This window comes from Gouania willdenowi, chromosome 6 (genome assembly GCF_900634775.1).
Source record: "Gouania willdenowi chromosome 6, fGouWil2.1, whole genome shotgun sequence".
Taxonomy (NCBI): Eukaryota; Metazoa; Chordata; class Actinopteri; order Blenniiformes; family Gobiesocidae; genus Gouania; species Gouania willdenowi.
In genome coordinates this window covers 316,012-331,544 of record NC_041049.1, presented here as the reverse complement: position 1 = coordinate 331,544, position 15,533 = coordinate 316,012, and the positions used below count along the sequence as shown (strand labels likewise).

Genomic DNA, 15,533 nt, shown 5'->3' with positions numbered 1-15,533 from the left:
TCTATTAATTTAATCTACAGGTGTTTCACTGAAGGCAGATTTTAGACCCTGACAACACATGATGGATGAATATGATTGGATAAAGCTCGAACATTAATCTGAGCCTGAGGAAGTAGAGCAACAAGAGGAAAACTAGGAAACTATGAGGAATCATTTAATACATAATTGTGGAAAAATATACAATAAATAAATGTATTTTCTGATGATGTTTTAGCAGAGAAGACCTTTATGGCCCCAATAGTGGTGGAGAGGTTGCATGTTCTCCTGACGCTCTGTGTGTGTGTGTGTTGTGTGTGTGTGTGTGTGTGTGTGTGTGTGTGTGTGTGTGTGTGTGTGTGTGTGTGGTGTGTGTGTGTGTGTGTGTGTGTGTGTTCCCTACAGGTTGTTTGGTGTCACAGGAAACTGCGCTGCCTGCAGTAAACTGATCCCAGCATTTGAGATGGTGATGAGAGCAAAAGACAACGTTTATCATCTGGATTGTTTTGCCTGTCAGCTGTGTAGTCAGAGGTACAATGATGATGATGATGATGATGATGATGATTGATGGTCTCAGTGGTTCTGTGTGTGTTCTCCAGGTTCTGTGTGGGTGATAAGTTCTTCCTGAAGAACAACATGATCCTGTGTCAGACGGACTATGAGGAAGGGCTGCTGAAGGACGGCTACGCTCCACAGGTGCGCTGACCAGGGTCACTTCCTGCTGACCAGGGTCACTTCCTGCTGACCAGGGTCACTTCCCGCTGACCAGGGTCACTTCCCGCTGACCAGGGTCACTTCCTCCCAGGAGATGAACTGGAGCCTCCTGTGTACATACCAGAAGCTGCCTGGAGCAGACCCTGGTTCTACAGACTGTGGTGGACCAGGAACCATGGAAGGAGCTGGACTTTATTTATTGTGTCTCACGTTCACCATGGACTCATGGAGCAGAGCAACTCTCTCTACCCAGCCACACAACACTGAAGCTTCTCTGATTTGTCAGCATGACACTTTGGTTTGTAGTGTGAGTGTGTAATACACACTGATTGTGTTACCACCACTGTGTTGTCGTCATTCACACTCACCATGTAGAGCTCGTCACCTGTGGAGGTGGGAGGAGCTTAGAGCTGCTGCTGTACTATACACACTACACTACACGCTGCCCCGTGCTTTGTCCCAGTGTGTCTCTGTGTGAGTTTGTGTGCGAGTGTGTGTGCGCTCACTGTGGTAGTGACATGTTATCAGAGGAGGAGGAGCTTCTGGAGGTCAAACTGAGTCACATGGTCAGAATGGTGTTACCCATGATGCAGCAGTGCAGAGGGATCATGTGACCATCCAGCCATCTGTGGCATGTACCTGAACACCAGCAGAGCCTTGAGACCCTGAGCAGCAGTGTGTCTCCCTCTGGTGGACAGAGGGTGTGTGTGTGTGGGAGGAGCTTAGATCTTCAAACTGATGTCATCATGTTCATTAAAATCCTCGCTGTGTTTAAAGTCACGTCTCTATTTATTACTGATGTTAGAACTGTTAGGCTCCTCCCCCTTTAACTGCAGGATGCTGAGTCATAGTCCACATATCAGTGTACTGTGTGTATAATGTGTGTGCGTGTGTGTGTGTGTGTGACGTGAAGCAGCAGACACACCCACACTGTAGAGGTCTTTATTACTGGTTCAGAGCATCAGCCCAGAGCTCAGGAGTCTGTAGGCCATGGAGAAGTTGACGCCCATCCCCACCATCCAGGAGAGGGCTCTGCAGGGCTGGGGCAGGGCCCCCACATAGGACACAGTGTGGACCAGCCGAGAACCAGCAAACAGACGGAAGTGGAGCAGAGCCACAGCCAGAGAAGGTTCTTTTAGAGCGAAGAGCAGACCCAGAACCAGGAAGGGGACCGAGGTCTCCAGATCGTTCTGGTGGACATCTGTAGAACCATGGGAAGGTAGAGTTAGACCAGGGACCAGATTCTACAGAGTCAAGGGACAAGACCTCACCTTCTGACCCGCTCCACATCAGGATGTGTGACCAGAAGCTTCTTACGTTCTTCTGCAGGTTTCAAGGCTACGTCCTCAGGGTTAGCAAAGGCCTGAAAGATTAACATGGTGGAGGTGAGCTACATCTGTAGCCACAGTGTGTGCTCACATGTGTCCTCACCCCTTTGGTGAAGCGGTAGTAGGCGGTCAGAGGGCCCATGAGGAGGATCTTCACCCCCACGATGGCAGCATAGGTGGAGAAGGCCTGGAACACTTCACTGTCCAGCACAGACATGTTCCCCCAACCTGGACTTTAGAACCTTTGCCTGCTCAGGGCCAACAAAGTGGGTTACAACTCTTTAACTCAGTGGTTCTCAAACTATTGTGCCCCACCTTGCACCCACTGACCCCCAAATAATCCTGACAAGAACATTTTCTAATTTATTGAACCAACACAGAACAAGAGACATATTTCATAATAAATCAAAAACTAAACTAAACTAATCACGTGCTGCTCGGCGTGTCCCTGGGGCCCGCGGTGCCGTGTGCCCGTCTGCGCCATCTACCCTCTCCGGTGGCCCACCATGTGGACGGGCTGGGCTCACACCAGACAGGCCTCCTACATGGAGACTTCACTCCCAGTTGGTCTGGCTCGCTCACTTGGCACACCACACACCCATACCCAACCCTTGGGGGGCTGGATGGTGGAGGGTACCGCAGCCTGTGCCACTAAGTAGTAGCGTGGGGGCGGCATTCCACCTCAAGCTGCCCAACCAATGCCTCCAATCTTAAACACATCTCAACATAACACCCCCCCTGAGGGTATAGACCACCACCTCCACTCTCTGGAGCTATTGCACTACATACACATATATACACTTGGATGGTGTGCACCACTCCCCCTCCATCCCTTTTCTTTTAATAGTACCTCATTCATTCAACTAAACACACACATTCACACAGAAGATAGGGAAGTGCCAATGGAAAAGTACCATAACAGGGTGGTGGGTAGGTTCACACATTTGGGCCTGTCAGGAGGGGGCCCGGCCCCTCTGTTGATGTTTGGGCCACCGTCTAGTGTACAAATACATCTGGATAGTCGGGTGTGGGTCTTGGGGGTGTGTGGGGGGTTGTTGCTGGGGGCTCTCTTCGCAGGGTCTCTCCGGGCGGTTTCGGCCTGGCCGGGCGTGGGGTGCCTCTTCCCTTTGGGTGTGGCTTGGTGCTTGTCTTGTCTCCTGGTTACCTTGGGGGCGGTCCCCGCAGTGAGTGGGCTCAAGGTGGCCTGCCGCGCCGGTCTGGGGGGTACTGATGTCTGTACCAGGGTTGGGGCAGGGTTGCTTGGTGCTTCGGGATGATGCTGTTTGCTTGGGGGTGGCACTAGCTGGTCCGGCGGTTGAGGTCACAGGGGAACCCTTGGGTGGCGGGGCCTGGGCTGCTGTCCTTGCGCCGTCCGGGGCTTGTGCGGTCCTGCGGACTGTTTGCCAGTCAGTGGGCCGGGGAGCTTCGCCCAGGGGCTGCCGGTGCCAGGGGGAGGGTTGTTCTTGGGGTCCGGCGGGCTGGGGTCTTCCGGGGTGGGAGGCGTGGCCACGCCCTTGCATGACTGTGGGTGCGGCCCCTGCTTGGGCGGTGCCCTGAAAGGCCAGGGTCTGTAGCTCTGCCACCTCTGGGCTGCGCACACCGCATGCTGATGTGGTGGTTTGGCTGGCTTTCTGGGTTGGGTGCGGAGGTGTGGGTGGGGGTTGGTGTCGGTGGCGGGGTTGGCTGGGTCCTCGACTCCTTAGGGCTTTCTCAGATGTGTATATGGGGGGCAGTGGCTGCCTCTCGTCTTGGGATCTTGGGGGGGATCTGGGGTTTTGCTTGGCTGTGGGGGGAGGCATGGGGCTCCTGGCCCCCGCTCTCTCTGCTAGCCTGGCTGCATCTACATGTCCAGGGCAGCGCTTGGGTTTACACTTGGTTATTACACATACAACTGGTCTATGATACATTGACATGTCTTAGACTGTAGATAAAACTGGTAGTGGGCTTAACTTTAGACATGTTGATCCTAAATACCTGTTTTAGGTTTTACCTCTCACTCCTTCCCTCTGTCCACAGACACCCACCCAATTATACCTAAGCTTCACACTGGTCACCTGACTGGATTGATATTACACACTTTACAATAATCAACTCTTCCCCACTTTGAGTCCCCCCCCCTCCACACCCAGGTGTAACACTGCTCTCTCTTTTTAGATCCTCCCTTTAATAAAGTGTTTCTTACCCTTCCTTATGGGCTGGTGATGGTCACAATTATGCAATAAAATAAAATCATTTAATTGTAATAACAAAACATGCATTGCTGTGTTTAAAATGATTACACTTCTTCTAGTGTTGACCTTTGACATCATGTGGCAGACATGTGAAAAACACACACACACAGTAAACTAAACTACTAACCAGGAAGTGGAATAAAAGCCAAACAGAAAGAATTCAGAGATCTGAACCCCACAACCTTTAACATGCTGATAAAAACACCCTCCTCCCTGGTACCAGTCCATAGTCAGTACTCACCAGTAGAACCAAAACACTTCCTGATCTGATCACAAACCACTGACCTTAAGTCCCAGTGATCAGTGGGTGGAGACAATGCTCTGCTTTGATTGGACGACCCTTCACACGGTGAGCCCGCCCCCAGTTGGACTTCAAACTGACACATTAAGGTGTGTCTTCAACACACACACTCACACACTCACACACCTTGGAAATGCAAATAAACGCATTTAAAACTAATGATGGAAACCCACATGTTCAAACAAGGTCTTACTCCATCCACCACACTGCAAAACTTCTTTTTTTAGAATTGGTTTTTAGTAAAACATGTTACCTACCTTCTTTTTAAATCTCTAATATTTCGCTTTTATATTTACTGCTTTGTCATTCTATGTTTTTATTGTTGCTATTTTAAACTCTGCTTGTCAGGTGTCCTTGGGTTTTTGAAACTCTCCCACAAATAAAATGTATTATTATCATTTAAAAAAACACTCAATTATCATTTAAACATTTTTAGATGTTCATGAGGAGAAATTTAAGACCTTTTAACATTTAAATTGTCACAAAAGCGCCATAGAAATTTTTTTTTGCAAATACACGATTGTGACGAACCTGGTCACATGACCATTTCTCTGTGAGTAAACATGGTGTAGACATTACTTAGTAATGATTAGTGATTATTAAACTTAATTTCGATTGGCGCCACATTAGACGAGAATGTTCTCAGGAGGTTTGAAGCATCCATCTCACTGGATGAGGCTCCGCCCCCAAAATAACAGTCAATGGAAACACCTTCAAACACACATTAGACTTTGTGGAAACTTCAGAAATATGACTTTGATTTAGATAAAAACTGTAATGAAACACCGCTAGTGTTACACAGAGTTATTGTGACATGTTTTATTAATGTCAACATGACAGTGAATCCAGGTTATTTTCTGTCCTGAGGTCAGAGGTCAGAGGTCAGGCTGAGGGCAGCTGGTGATAGGATGCGTACTGTCCAGTCACCTGATGGTAGATCTGATGAAATAAACAGGACAGTGTGAACAGCCATGTTGGTTCATTAGCCCCGCCTCCTTCACCAGCCTGTGTGTGAGCTGTGATTGGTCAGCTGCATCATTTACACTGAGCCACAGTGTGTGTGTGTGTGTTCTCACCTGCCTCTCGATGTCAGCCAATAGGCTGCTAGCTCCAATACGGAACAGGTGAGGATTCAACCAATCATGTCCCAGCTCTTCTTTAATGAGGCGGAGCCAACACAGAGACTCCTGAGCTGTACGGATCCCCCCCCGCTGGTTTGAAGCCCACCTACACACAAACACACACACGTCTCACACAGGTTAGTGTGTGTGTGATGAGCTGCTGTCCCCTGATTGGCTGATACCTTGTATCCTGTAAACAGGAAGTAGTCCCTGATGGCTCTGGCCATCACTATGGCAACCGGATATGTGGCGTTAACAGTCTCTTTTCCTGTAGACGTCTTTATGAAGTCTGAGCCTGAGATAGAGGTAGATACAGTATATATATATATATAGTTATACAGTATAGACACAGATAGAGTAGTGTTAGAGCTGACCAGCAGGGGGCAGCACTGCCTTCAGACACTGATAAGCACTTTTTTCTGCTGAATACATGTGTATTTGGGTATCAGGTAGTGCTGTTTATTAATCCTAGTCCCTCTCTTCACATTTTAATAAAAGTATTTTAATTTTGCGTATACAGATATAAATTGTCAGAGTTACTGCCCTCGAAGGGTTGATTGCTGCCATCACAAATGAATGTTCCTATTGGCTGAAATTGATTATTTGGATTTCCCTGTGTCATCACCAGAGCCATAGAGAAAGAGAGATGTGTTAACGCCGTTCACTCCAATACTTCAGTTTTTCACAGCAATGGTGGTTCATGCAGACTCGCATTCATTACCCGGAAATAGCAGTTCACTGATAGAGAAATTCGCTCCACACACACACGCAGACTTCCTTTGCTTTTATAGATAGACTAGTACAGTGCCCGTCAGAAGTATGTATTCATATAGTGGGAGGAGCTTAAGTAGAGTTGTCAATTATGTCCAAATGAGTGTGTTTGAAGGTTGATGTACATAGAGGTGTACATACTGTACTCTGTAGTGTATAAAGGAGTTTATTTGTGGGTGTAAAATAAAAGTGTGTGTGATTTATCTGGTTTAATTATATGAGACATGAACATCATAAATGTGTCTGTTTTTTACTCCTTTTGATATTTTTTTAGTTTGGTGTATTTTTCTGTAATGTATGTTTTTTGAAGTCATTTTGTATTTTTGTATCTTTCTGTTGTGTTTTTGTGCATTTTTGTATAATTATTGTTTTTTGTTGCCATTGTAGTGATTCTGGAGTCATTTTGTGTATTTTTGTATCTTTTTTAATGTAGTTTTGTGCATTTCTATTTTTTTTTTTGTATAATTATTTACTTTTTTGTATTTTGAGTTATTTTCATATTTTGTTGTCGTTTGGTGTATGTGTGTGTCTACCTGGTTGCCGTGTGAACTGTATCTCCTCCGTTGGTTCTCTCTCACACACACGCACGCGACGTCAGACGCGCACATGCACATACTCTGTCACAGATTTTTGAAATGCGTGTGTAGAGAAAAAAAAAATGACCCGCAGGAACTAAGTTCTGGGAACTCTCCCATTGTTGTAATTCTCTCTCTAAACGGCTCTGTGTGCGCTCAGCATTTACGTCTAAGTGTGCATTTGGTTACATAGCACGTGGTGAAAACATCAGTGTTTATAATGCCGTATCCGTGGAGAAATGTGCTTTTTTGCCATAACACACAGCCGCGGCCATTGCCCGTCAATAACTTCAGGATGGCGTCTGTCCCGGTCTTAATAGCAAACAGTCAAACAAACATGAAAATAAATGTTTTGAAATATCTTCCTCTCTCTCACTCGTGTGCCTACAGTCCATGTCTACTTGGCTGTGCGCGCAGTGATTGGCTCTAGCCACACACGTGACTCTAGCTCGCCACCGTGAAGAGCTCGCGCTAGCGCCCCCTCACACACTGGCTCCACTCTCAGATTGCTGGTCTCCTGAAAGTTCCTAAAGTGTCTAGAAGTAGGACAGGAGGCAGAGCATTCAGACCAGCCTCGCTCCAACACCTTCACCATCCCCATCACATATGGAGTCCCACCACAGCTGCTCACAGAGGCTCCTCCCCCTCCCACAGAGACACCTTTCTCCATCAAAGAGAGAGATGTAAATAGACTTTTCAGGAGACAAAACCCCCCGTAAGGCTTGTGGACCGGACTCTGTCTCTCCCTCTACCTTAAAGCACTGTGCTGATCAGCTGTCTCCAGTGTTCACAGACATTTTTAACACCTCACTGGAGACATGCACCGTACCAGCCTGTTTTAAGGCCTCCACCATCGTTCCTGTCCCTAAAAAGCTGAGGATCACAGGACTTAATGACTACAGACCCATCGCTCTGACATCTGTGGTCATGAAGTCCTTTGAACGCCTCATGCTCTCCCACATCAAGGACATCACTGACCCCACTGACCCCCACCTGGACCCCCTGCAGTTTGCCTATAGATCCAACACAGGTCTGTAGACGATGCTGTAAACCTGGCTCTCCACTTCATCCTCCAGCACCTGGACTCCCCAGGCTCCTACGCCAGGATCCTGTTTGTGGACTTCAGCTCTGCTTTTAATACAATAATCCCAGCTCTCCTTCAGGACAAGCTTTCCCAGCTGAACGTGCCAGACTCCACCTGCAGGTGGATCACAGACTTCCTGTCTGACAGGAAGCAGCACGTGAAGCTGGGAAAAACCATCTCTGCTCCAGGACCATCAGCACTGGATCTCCTCAGGGCTGTGTTCTTTCTCCTCTGCTCTTCTCCCTGTACACCAACAGCTGCACCTCCTCTCACCAGTCGGTCAAACTCCTGAAGTTTGCAGACGACACGACCATCATCGTCTCATCTCTGATGGAGACGAGTCTGACTACAGGTGGGAGACAGACCGGCTGGTGTCCTGGTGCAGCCAGAACAACCTGGAGCTCAATGCTTTAAAGACAGTGGAGATGATAGCAGACTTCAGGAAGAACCCAGCCCCCCTCACCCCCCTCACCCTGGGAGACTCTACAGTGAGCTCTGTGGAGAACTTCTGCTTCCTGGGGACCATCATCACTCAGGACCTCAAGTCCGCTGCACAAAAACTCTGAGACAAACTCTGACAATGTGCATGTGGGTCAGTTTGGAGCCACAAACCGTTTACACTGGAGTCTGACACAGGTCACATTTTAAACAGTAATGGGAACGAGCATCAGGGCTAGCAGTGTGAACGTAGCTTTTAATGAGCACTGATTTACACATTCATCACATGAGGAAGATGACAGAGTGAATAGCTTACCTGCCATCATGGCCACCATGCTGGCTCTGTAGACACAGCTGAATGAGTTCAGGTCTCCTACAGCGAGGATGGTCTTCATGTGAGCCTCACCACATGCTGCTCTGAACTGATGGAGCTCATCATACATCACTACACACACACACACACACACACACACACACACGGTTCTTACTAGGAATGTTTGACAGGGCAGGGGGATCATGAGGTGAGCGAGTGTTGTAGGGGTTTTATATATACACAGGGCAGCTGTGGCTACAATAGTAGCTTACCACCACTAAGTTTGGAGTGAAAGAATAATGCTTTAATTCTGTAAAGTAACTTTGAGTGTATGATAAAGCACTGTATAAAATCTGACACACACACACTAATACACACACTCACCTTCCCACTGGCCAGTCAGAGCGAGAGTCCTGTTAATGACGACATCTATCTCTGACGCTCCATCAGCCACCGCCATACGCACCTCCTACACACACACACACACACACACACACACACACACACACACACACACACACATACACATACACATACACATACACATACACATACACATACACAACACCACACACACACACACACACACACACACACACACACACACACACACACACACACTGAGCTTGCAGCCAATCACAGTGGAGCTAAGGGACAGTAAGACAGCGACCCCAGCTACAGGAGTTGGTCACTCCTAGCTCCTCCCACTCAGTGCACATGCAGCATACCGCTGCTGATGGGTACGCATAACTCATCAGACACACATTTATTTATACTGTAAATGTATATAACTAAATACATAAATGCATACACGTGTGTTTGTTTACCTGCAAGCGAGTTTCCAGTGGAGTTTGTCCAGCTGGGAAACCAGTGGCAACTGGAAAAGAACAGAGAGCAGCTCAGAGTAGGAGAGGTGTTACCGGTGTTCTCTATTGTATTGAGACTATCTGTCCACACAGTTACATATTCCATATGTATGGAGACCAATCCCTCTGAGACAGTTGATATTGATATTTCTTTAACACACACCACTATGTGGCCCATGCACAGGCTTAAAAGCCCCAGGTGTGCATGCAATCACCAATTCATTGATTTCCACTCAAGGAGACGTGAGAGCAAGACGTGTGAGAAGGCAGATTAGCGTAGATCCACTTACCGTTCGTGTGAGCAGAGAGTCGGTCTCGGGGCCCCTCTTGGGATTGCTGTCTGCCCTTTATTCTTGGTTTTGAGAAGTAAGTTGGCAGAAAAAAGGAGTACTGTAAGGCGTATTGCACAATCCGCTCTGCTAACGCGCCCAGGTATAGACCACCACAGAAGCTGACCTGGTCGGCAGGCGTGGTGCAGCATCCCTCCCCACCTGGTGATGCCGGAGGGGCGCTAGGTGTATTGCTGGGTGTACGGCTTCCACACCTGCGTGTCCTCCTGGGCACTGTCAAAGCCGACTGAGTCGGTGGGAATACAGGCTGGCTGCTGTGTCCACAAACCACTCTAGCAACAGTTAGCCACTGCTACTACAAACATATAGCATGGCATGGGAGAACATTTCCTGATTTGCCCGTTACGTCAGTATAGCAAGCCGGGAGAGACCTTGCAGGGGCTGCAATACAAAAATGCCTGCAGAGGATGACCATGATTCCTGTGTTATGTGCTTAGGCAGTGATCATGCACTCATGGCAAGGGATGATCCATCATCTTATATGAGCTGTTTTTCAGCAGGTCTCCTCACTTCTCTCTAAGCTAATGAGGGAGCAGGTGAGGCAGGAAAAGCCATGTCGGGCCTCTGAACAGTCAGATGGTTGTCACAGTCCATGCTGCAGCCGGAGGATACAGCTTGTCTACTCAAGCTGCCCGTAGAGCCATCAGCAATGTTCGGGCCTGATGCGGCTACCATGCTTCAGCAAGCACAGGAAGTTCGCCGCTGTGTTCGAGATGTAGCTGGTTCCTTAAGGCAGAGCTGCATACAGTTCACACGCACCCATCCTGTGCCTCGATTGGCTGCTTTTTCAGCTATTGCAGACCGGCAGCACAGAGTCGCTCTGCATTCAGAGATCTCCATTCTCCTTGAGAAGTTCGCCATCAGGGAGATGGGAGAAGAACCAGCAGGCAGGATTTTATTCCCGTTTCTTCTCGTCCCTGAAACGGGATGGTACCCTCCGGCCATCATTAGACCTCAGGGGACTGAACAATTTCCTCCGGTCTCTAAAATACATGATGTTAACCACACTGAGGGTGAAACAGATTATCCTGGTACGCCACTGGTTTGCAACCATCAACCTCAAGGATGCTTATTTTCAAGTACCAATCTGGGAAGGGCAGACAGTTCCTCAGATTTGCCTTCGAAGGCCGAACCTTCGAGTTCTGTGTCCTCCCTTTTGGAATCTCTCTGGCCCCTCGCACCTTCACCAGATATATGGATGTGGTCTTAGGGCCTCTGCGATGGCCTCAATGACTGGCTAATATGCGCTCGGACGGAGTAGCAGTGTCGCCAACATCTATCTATGTTGTTGGCTCACATCATGAGTCTGGGGCTGCGTATCAACAAAAAAAAAGTGCAGATTACTGCCTGCACAGACCACCCAGTTCCTAGGCATGTGGCTGGATGCCAGGACTGGGTTGGTGACACTGACACAGGAAAGGCAGGAATCCCTGAGGATCTGCCTCTCCCATTTTTTACTGGGAGACAAAGTTACCTGGAGGCTTTGTCTTCACCTTTTGGGCCTTTTGGCGGCGACAGTGCAGGCGGTGCCACTGGCTCTCCCGCACATGCGCCCAGTACAGAGGTGTCTCTTTTCCTGGGGACTTTGCCCACAGAGGTACCTACAAAACCAAAGTGAGGGTCACCAGGAGTCTGCATCTGGCCCTCAAATGGTGGGTGACACTAGCCAACATCTCCAAGGGGAGTTTGCTGGGTCCAGTGCTCCATTGCCAGGTTATCTCTGCGCATGCAACCCTGGTAGGATGGGACGAGGCCCACAAGGGCGAGGGTGCCAGCGGGAGGTGGACTGGTGCCTGGATGGGCCAAAATATCAATGTCCTGGAGCTGAGAGCCATTTATCTGGCACTCCAGCACTTTGCATTGAGCATGCAGCCTGCCTGCCATAACGTGCTTGTGAAAACAGACAACCCGGCGGCAGCAGCATATATAAACAGGCAAGGGGGCTTGAGCTCCCCGGGCCTTTGCAGGGTGGCACACAGGCTGTGGACATGGGCAGGCACAAGATTCCTGTTGCTCAGAGCCGTGCATGTGCTCGGGCATGTGAACCTGGGGGCGGACCTGCTCTCTGGGAGTGGCCCGACCCCAGGGGAAAGTCGACACCCGAAAGTGGCCGAGGAAATCTGGTGTTGGTTCTGCAAGGCAGATGCAGATCTCTTCGCATTCAGTAACAATATGCACTGCCTGCTGGGCGTCGGGGGTAGATCCAAAAGGACAGTCTGGATGGGAGTACACAGACTATAGTGCTCATGGAGGAGTAAGGGCGCACTCTACAAGAGGCGTGGCAACCTCCTGAGCCTTATGGCAGAGAGCCACCCTCTCTGAGGTATTTGCAGCTGCTACGTGGGCGAGGCCACCCACCTTTGCAAGGTTTTATAACCTGAATGTGGCTGCCGGCACCTCCTTTGGGGAACTAAAGTTGGGTGCCAGTTCACGCTGACCTGACTTTTTAATATAACCCTGTGCTAGTGAGCCAGGGAGAGGTCCTGTTTTCTTGTCAGTGAGCCTAGCGGAAGAGCAGGCCCTTTGATAGGGCTTACATGGATTATTGTTTTTAACAATAATCCATGTGTGTGTTCTCTGTATTCTGTGTTATTGATCAGTCTGATGATCTTTATTACATTATTAATAACAATTGGATGTTCATCATGTATATATTTACCTAAACTTTTAGATACGTAGTAACTCAGATATGATAAAACAAGTGTATAATAAAGTGTGCTATGCTTTATGATTAATAATGAGCCTTGTTTTGTCCATTAATAGAAAATATTAGTTCTTAATTTATTTATAAACAAATATAAATTAAAGTAAATGGTGTATAATAATATTTCAGGATGAACCAACAGATAATATTGATCCTGTTGATGTTTACATAGAATAAATAAATCTAACTGTATTTGTTCTGAGCTACAGATGAACCTTTAAATCTAACTGTGAAATGATCAGAAACGTTGTTACCACATTAATATTATTACATAATCATTGTGTAACAATAACATAAGTTCTGATCAATAATATATTACTGCTGCTTTCAGGAATATTAAAGTATTGTTATGGTTTCCTAGCTAACCAGCAGCTAACTGGTTAGCCTGTACCACGTTAGACGTAACTTTAATAATATTAATGAGGGAATATTGTAGAAAGTTAATATTGGTAATAGTTTAATAACAGGTGAAATAAAACTTACCATTATTAACAGTTCTACAGGACCAGCTCCTCCATGGCTGTAGTTCTGTTTGGTCCGTGGGGCTCCGCCCGCCACTTTCCCTGAACCTCTTCAGACATCCACAGAACCAGGAAACAATGTTCTCCTCCTCTGACCACTGCTCTGTCTTCTTTCACTCACTTTTAAATGTTTTTTGTCAGATTTGCGCTAACGTGACAAGCTGCTCGCCAGCTTAAAAAAAATGGCTGCTTTTCGTTTATGGAGGACCGTCGATAACCCCGCCTACCACCCGCCCACTTCAGAGCTGAGCTGTAGCCCAGAAGCTATGTGGGACCAGCGTAGCTCTGGTTGTTGGCTCCGAGAGCTGGAGCTATGTTGGTGGAAACAGAATGGCTCGGAGCCAAAACACGCGCTAGCTCCAAGTTAGCTCCAGCTCACCTTCCTTGCGTCTGGCGGAGTTGGCCATGCCTGTGGCTACGTCTGGTGCCTCGGTTGGGGGCAGGGACACGCAGTGTCAGGCGGTGTCCAGGTCCTGTGTATGTGTATATAGCATGGTTGTGGGTGTTGATTATTCACATGCACTGTTACAGCTTTCTGGTGGCAGTGACGTCTCAATCGACTACCAGGGGCAGGGATCCCAGGGTGAACATGGGGGGGGGGTATTGCTCTGTCTCCTCAGTCTCCTTGCGGTGTCTTACAGGGTCTGCATACATATGGAATATGTAACTGTGTGGAGAGATCCTACTGGTGTTACTGGTGTTAATGGTGTTAATGGTGTTAATGTGTTAATGGTGTTAATGGTGTTACTGGTGTTACTGGTGTTAATGGTGTTAATGGTGTTAATAGTGGGTGTACCTGAGGCCACAGGGAGGCTAGAGTTAGCAGCTTTCAGTGATTTGACAGCGTCAGCGACTCGTGATGGATACACACACAAGCTGCAGTAGTTACACCTGATACAACACAACAATACAAACATCAGAAAACAAAAAAACAACAACAATAATAATAATAATAATAATAATAATAATAATAATAAAATAATCTGTGTAAATTGAGAGCAGGCCTTTGTGGTGCATGTCCATCCTCTGCAGCAGGTCGTCTCTGATTGGATGAACAGCTTTCAGACACAGTCTGTGTACATTAGAGGGCGTGTCATCACCTGACAGGGTGGTTAGATCTATGCAAGACACGCCCCTTAGTAGCCACGCACACTGATGACACAACAAGACATTCAGAAAACAGCAACACAACACAACTCACTGAGAGTAGCATCCACTGTGTGTGTGTGTGTGTGTGTGTGTGTGTGTGTGTTACCTTCCAGAGTGTGTGTGGCTCCTTCAGCTGCAGCAGTGTGTTAGATCTATGTAGAACAGACTGGGTGTTCACCCTCACTCTGTAGATCCTCTCACAGTCTGACACACACACACACACACACCACACACACACACACACACACACACACACACACACACACACACACAACACCACACACACACACACCCACACGCACACACACACACACAAACACACGGGGTTATGTGACGTCAGTCAGCTGACCCATCATGTGCATCCAATGAGAACACTTTAACCACTTTAATGAACGGATCGTTCTGTTCTAATAAAGTTATTGTAAATTAATCCTGCTCTGTGTGTTCAGCTCTACACACACATAGTAAACACGTAGTAACACACATAAAATAATATATATATATACACGCACACACATGTAATAAAACTAACTGCCTTAGCCTGGGACAGACGGAGCAAAGGTTACGGACACACAAGTTCACATTCCTGCAGTGATTAGTTAGTGTGTGTGTGTGTGTGTGTGTGTGTGTGTGTGGTACGTACCGAGCTCAGTCCCAGGGTTCCTGTCCACAGACATGATGTTTCTCTATAATGTGACTGAATAACAGGAAACACATGGACATCATATACAGGTCACAGAGCCCTCTGCTGGTAGAAAGGAGAACTGCAGCTTTAAAAAAAAAAAAAAAAAAAAAAATTATATATATATATATGAATAGTACTAATAATATTATTATTGTTATGTTATTAATGCATTATAAAGATGACTGTTTGTCAACAGTGACGTGTACAGCACGTGGCAGGAAGTATGGGCGGGGTTTGTGAAGTCAGGGTGCGTTAGAGATGTAATGTTTGGTGCCTAACGTTTTATTTACGAATAAATATAAAAACAAAATAATACTCTACCTTATACGAAGTAAAATAAACACCATGAAAGTGTGTAATTCAAAAAGTAATTTAAACACAGTTTATTACTCGATATTGTATTATT

General features: G+C 47.3%; 2 protein-coding genes and 1 long non-coding RNA gene across 3 annotated transcripts in view; 1 reads left to right on the top strand and 2 right to left on the bottom strand.

The window, feature by feature from the left end:
* LOC114465765 (LIM domain only protein 3) overlaps positions 1-1,448 on the top strand; it is a 5,977-nt gene extending 4,529 nt beyond the window's left edge. The window contains exons 4-5 of the mRNA XM_028450996.1: positions 382-507; positions 576-1,448. Coding sequence (XP_028306797.1) covers positions 382-507; positions 576-681 — 232 coding nt within the window. The 3' untranslated portion in view covers positions 682-1,448. The remainder of the gene's footprint in view (positions 1-381; positions 508-575) is intronic.
* A 472-nt stretch (positions 1,449-1,920) lies between these two features.
* LOC114465770 (uncharacterized) lies at positions 1,921-4,559 on the bottom strand. Its single transcript, XR_003674344.1, has 3 exons — positions 4,491-4,559; positions 2,122-2,266; positions 1,921-2,053 (listed from the first exon to the last, which is right to left on the bottom strand). It is a non-coding gene; the product is annotated as an uncharacterized LOC114465770 (long non-coding RNA).
* Positions 4,560-5,354: 795 nt separating this feature from the next.
* On the bottom strand, positions 5,355-15,204 carry LOC114465769 (deoxyribose-phosphate aldolase-like). The gene is given in 11 exon segments (XM_028451002.1): positions 5,355-5,489; positions 5,627-5,758; positions 5,760-5,777; positions 5,854-5,966; positions 8,856-8,984; positions 9,237-9,321; positions 9,680-9,729; positions 14,090-14,174; positions 14,287-14,445; positions 14,549-14,646; positions 15,086-15,204. Coding segments are annotated over 11 exon segments (960 nt in total). The 5' UTR covers positions 15,120-15,204; the 3' UTR covers positions 5,355-5,432.
* Between the last annotated feature and the right edge of the window lie 329 nt (positions 15,205-15,533).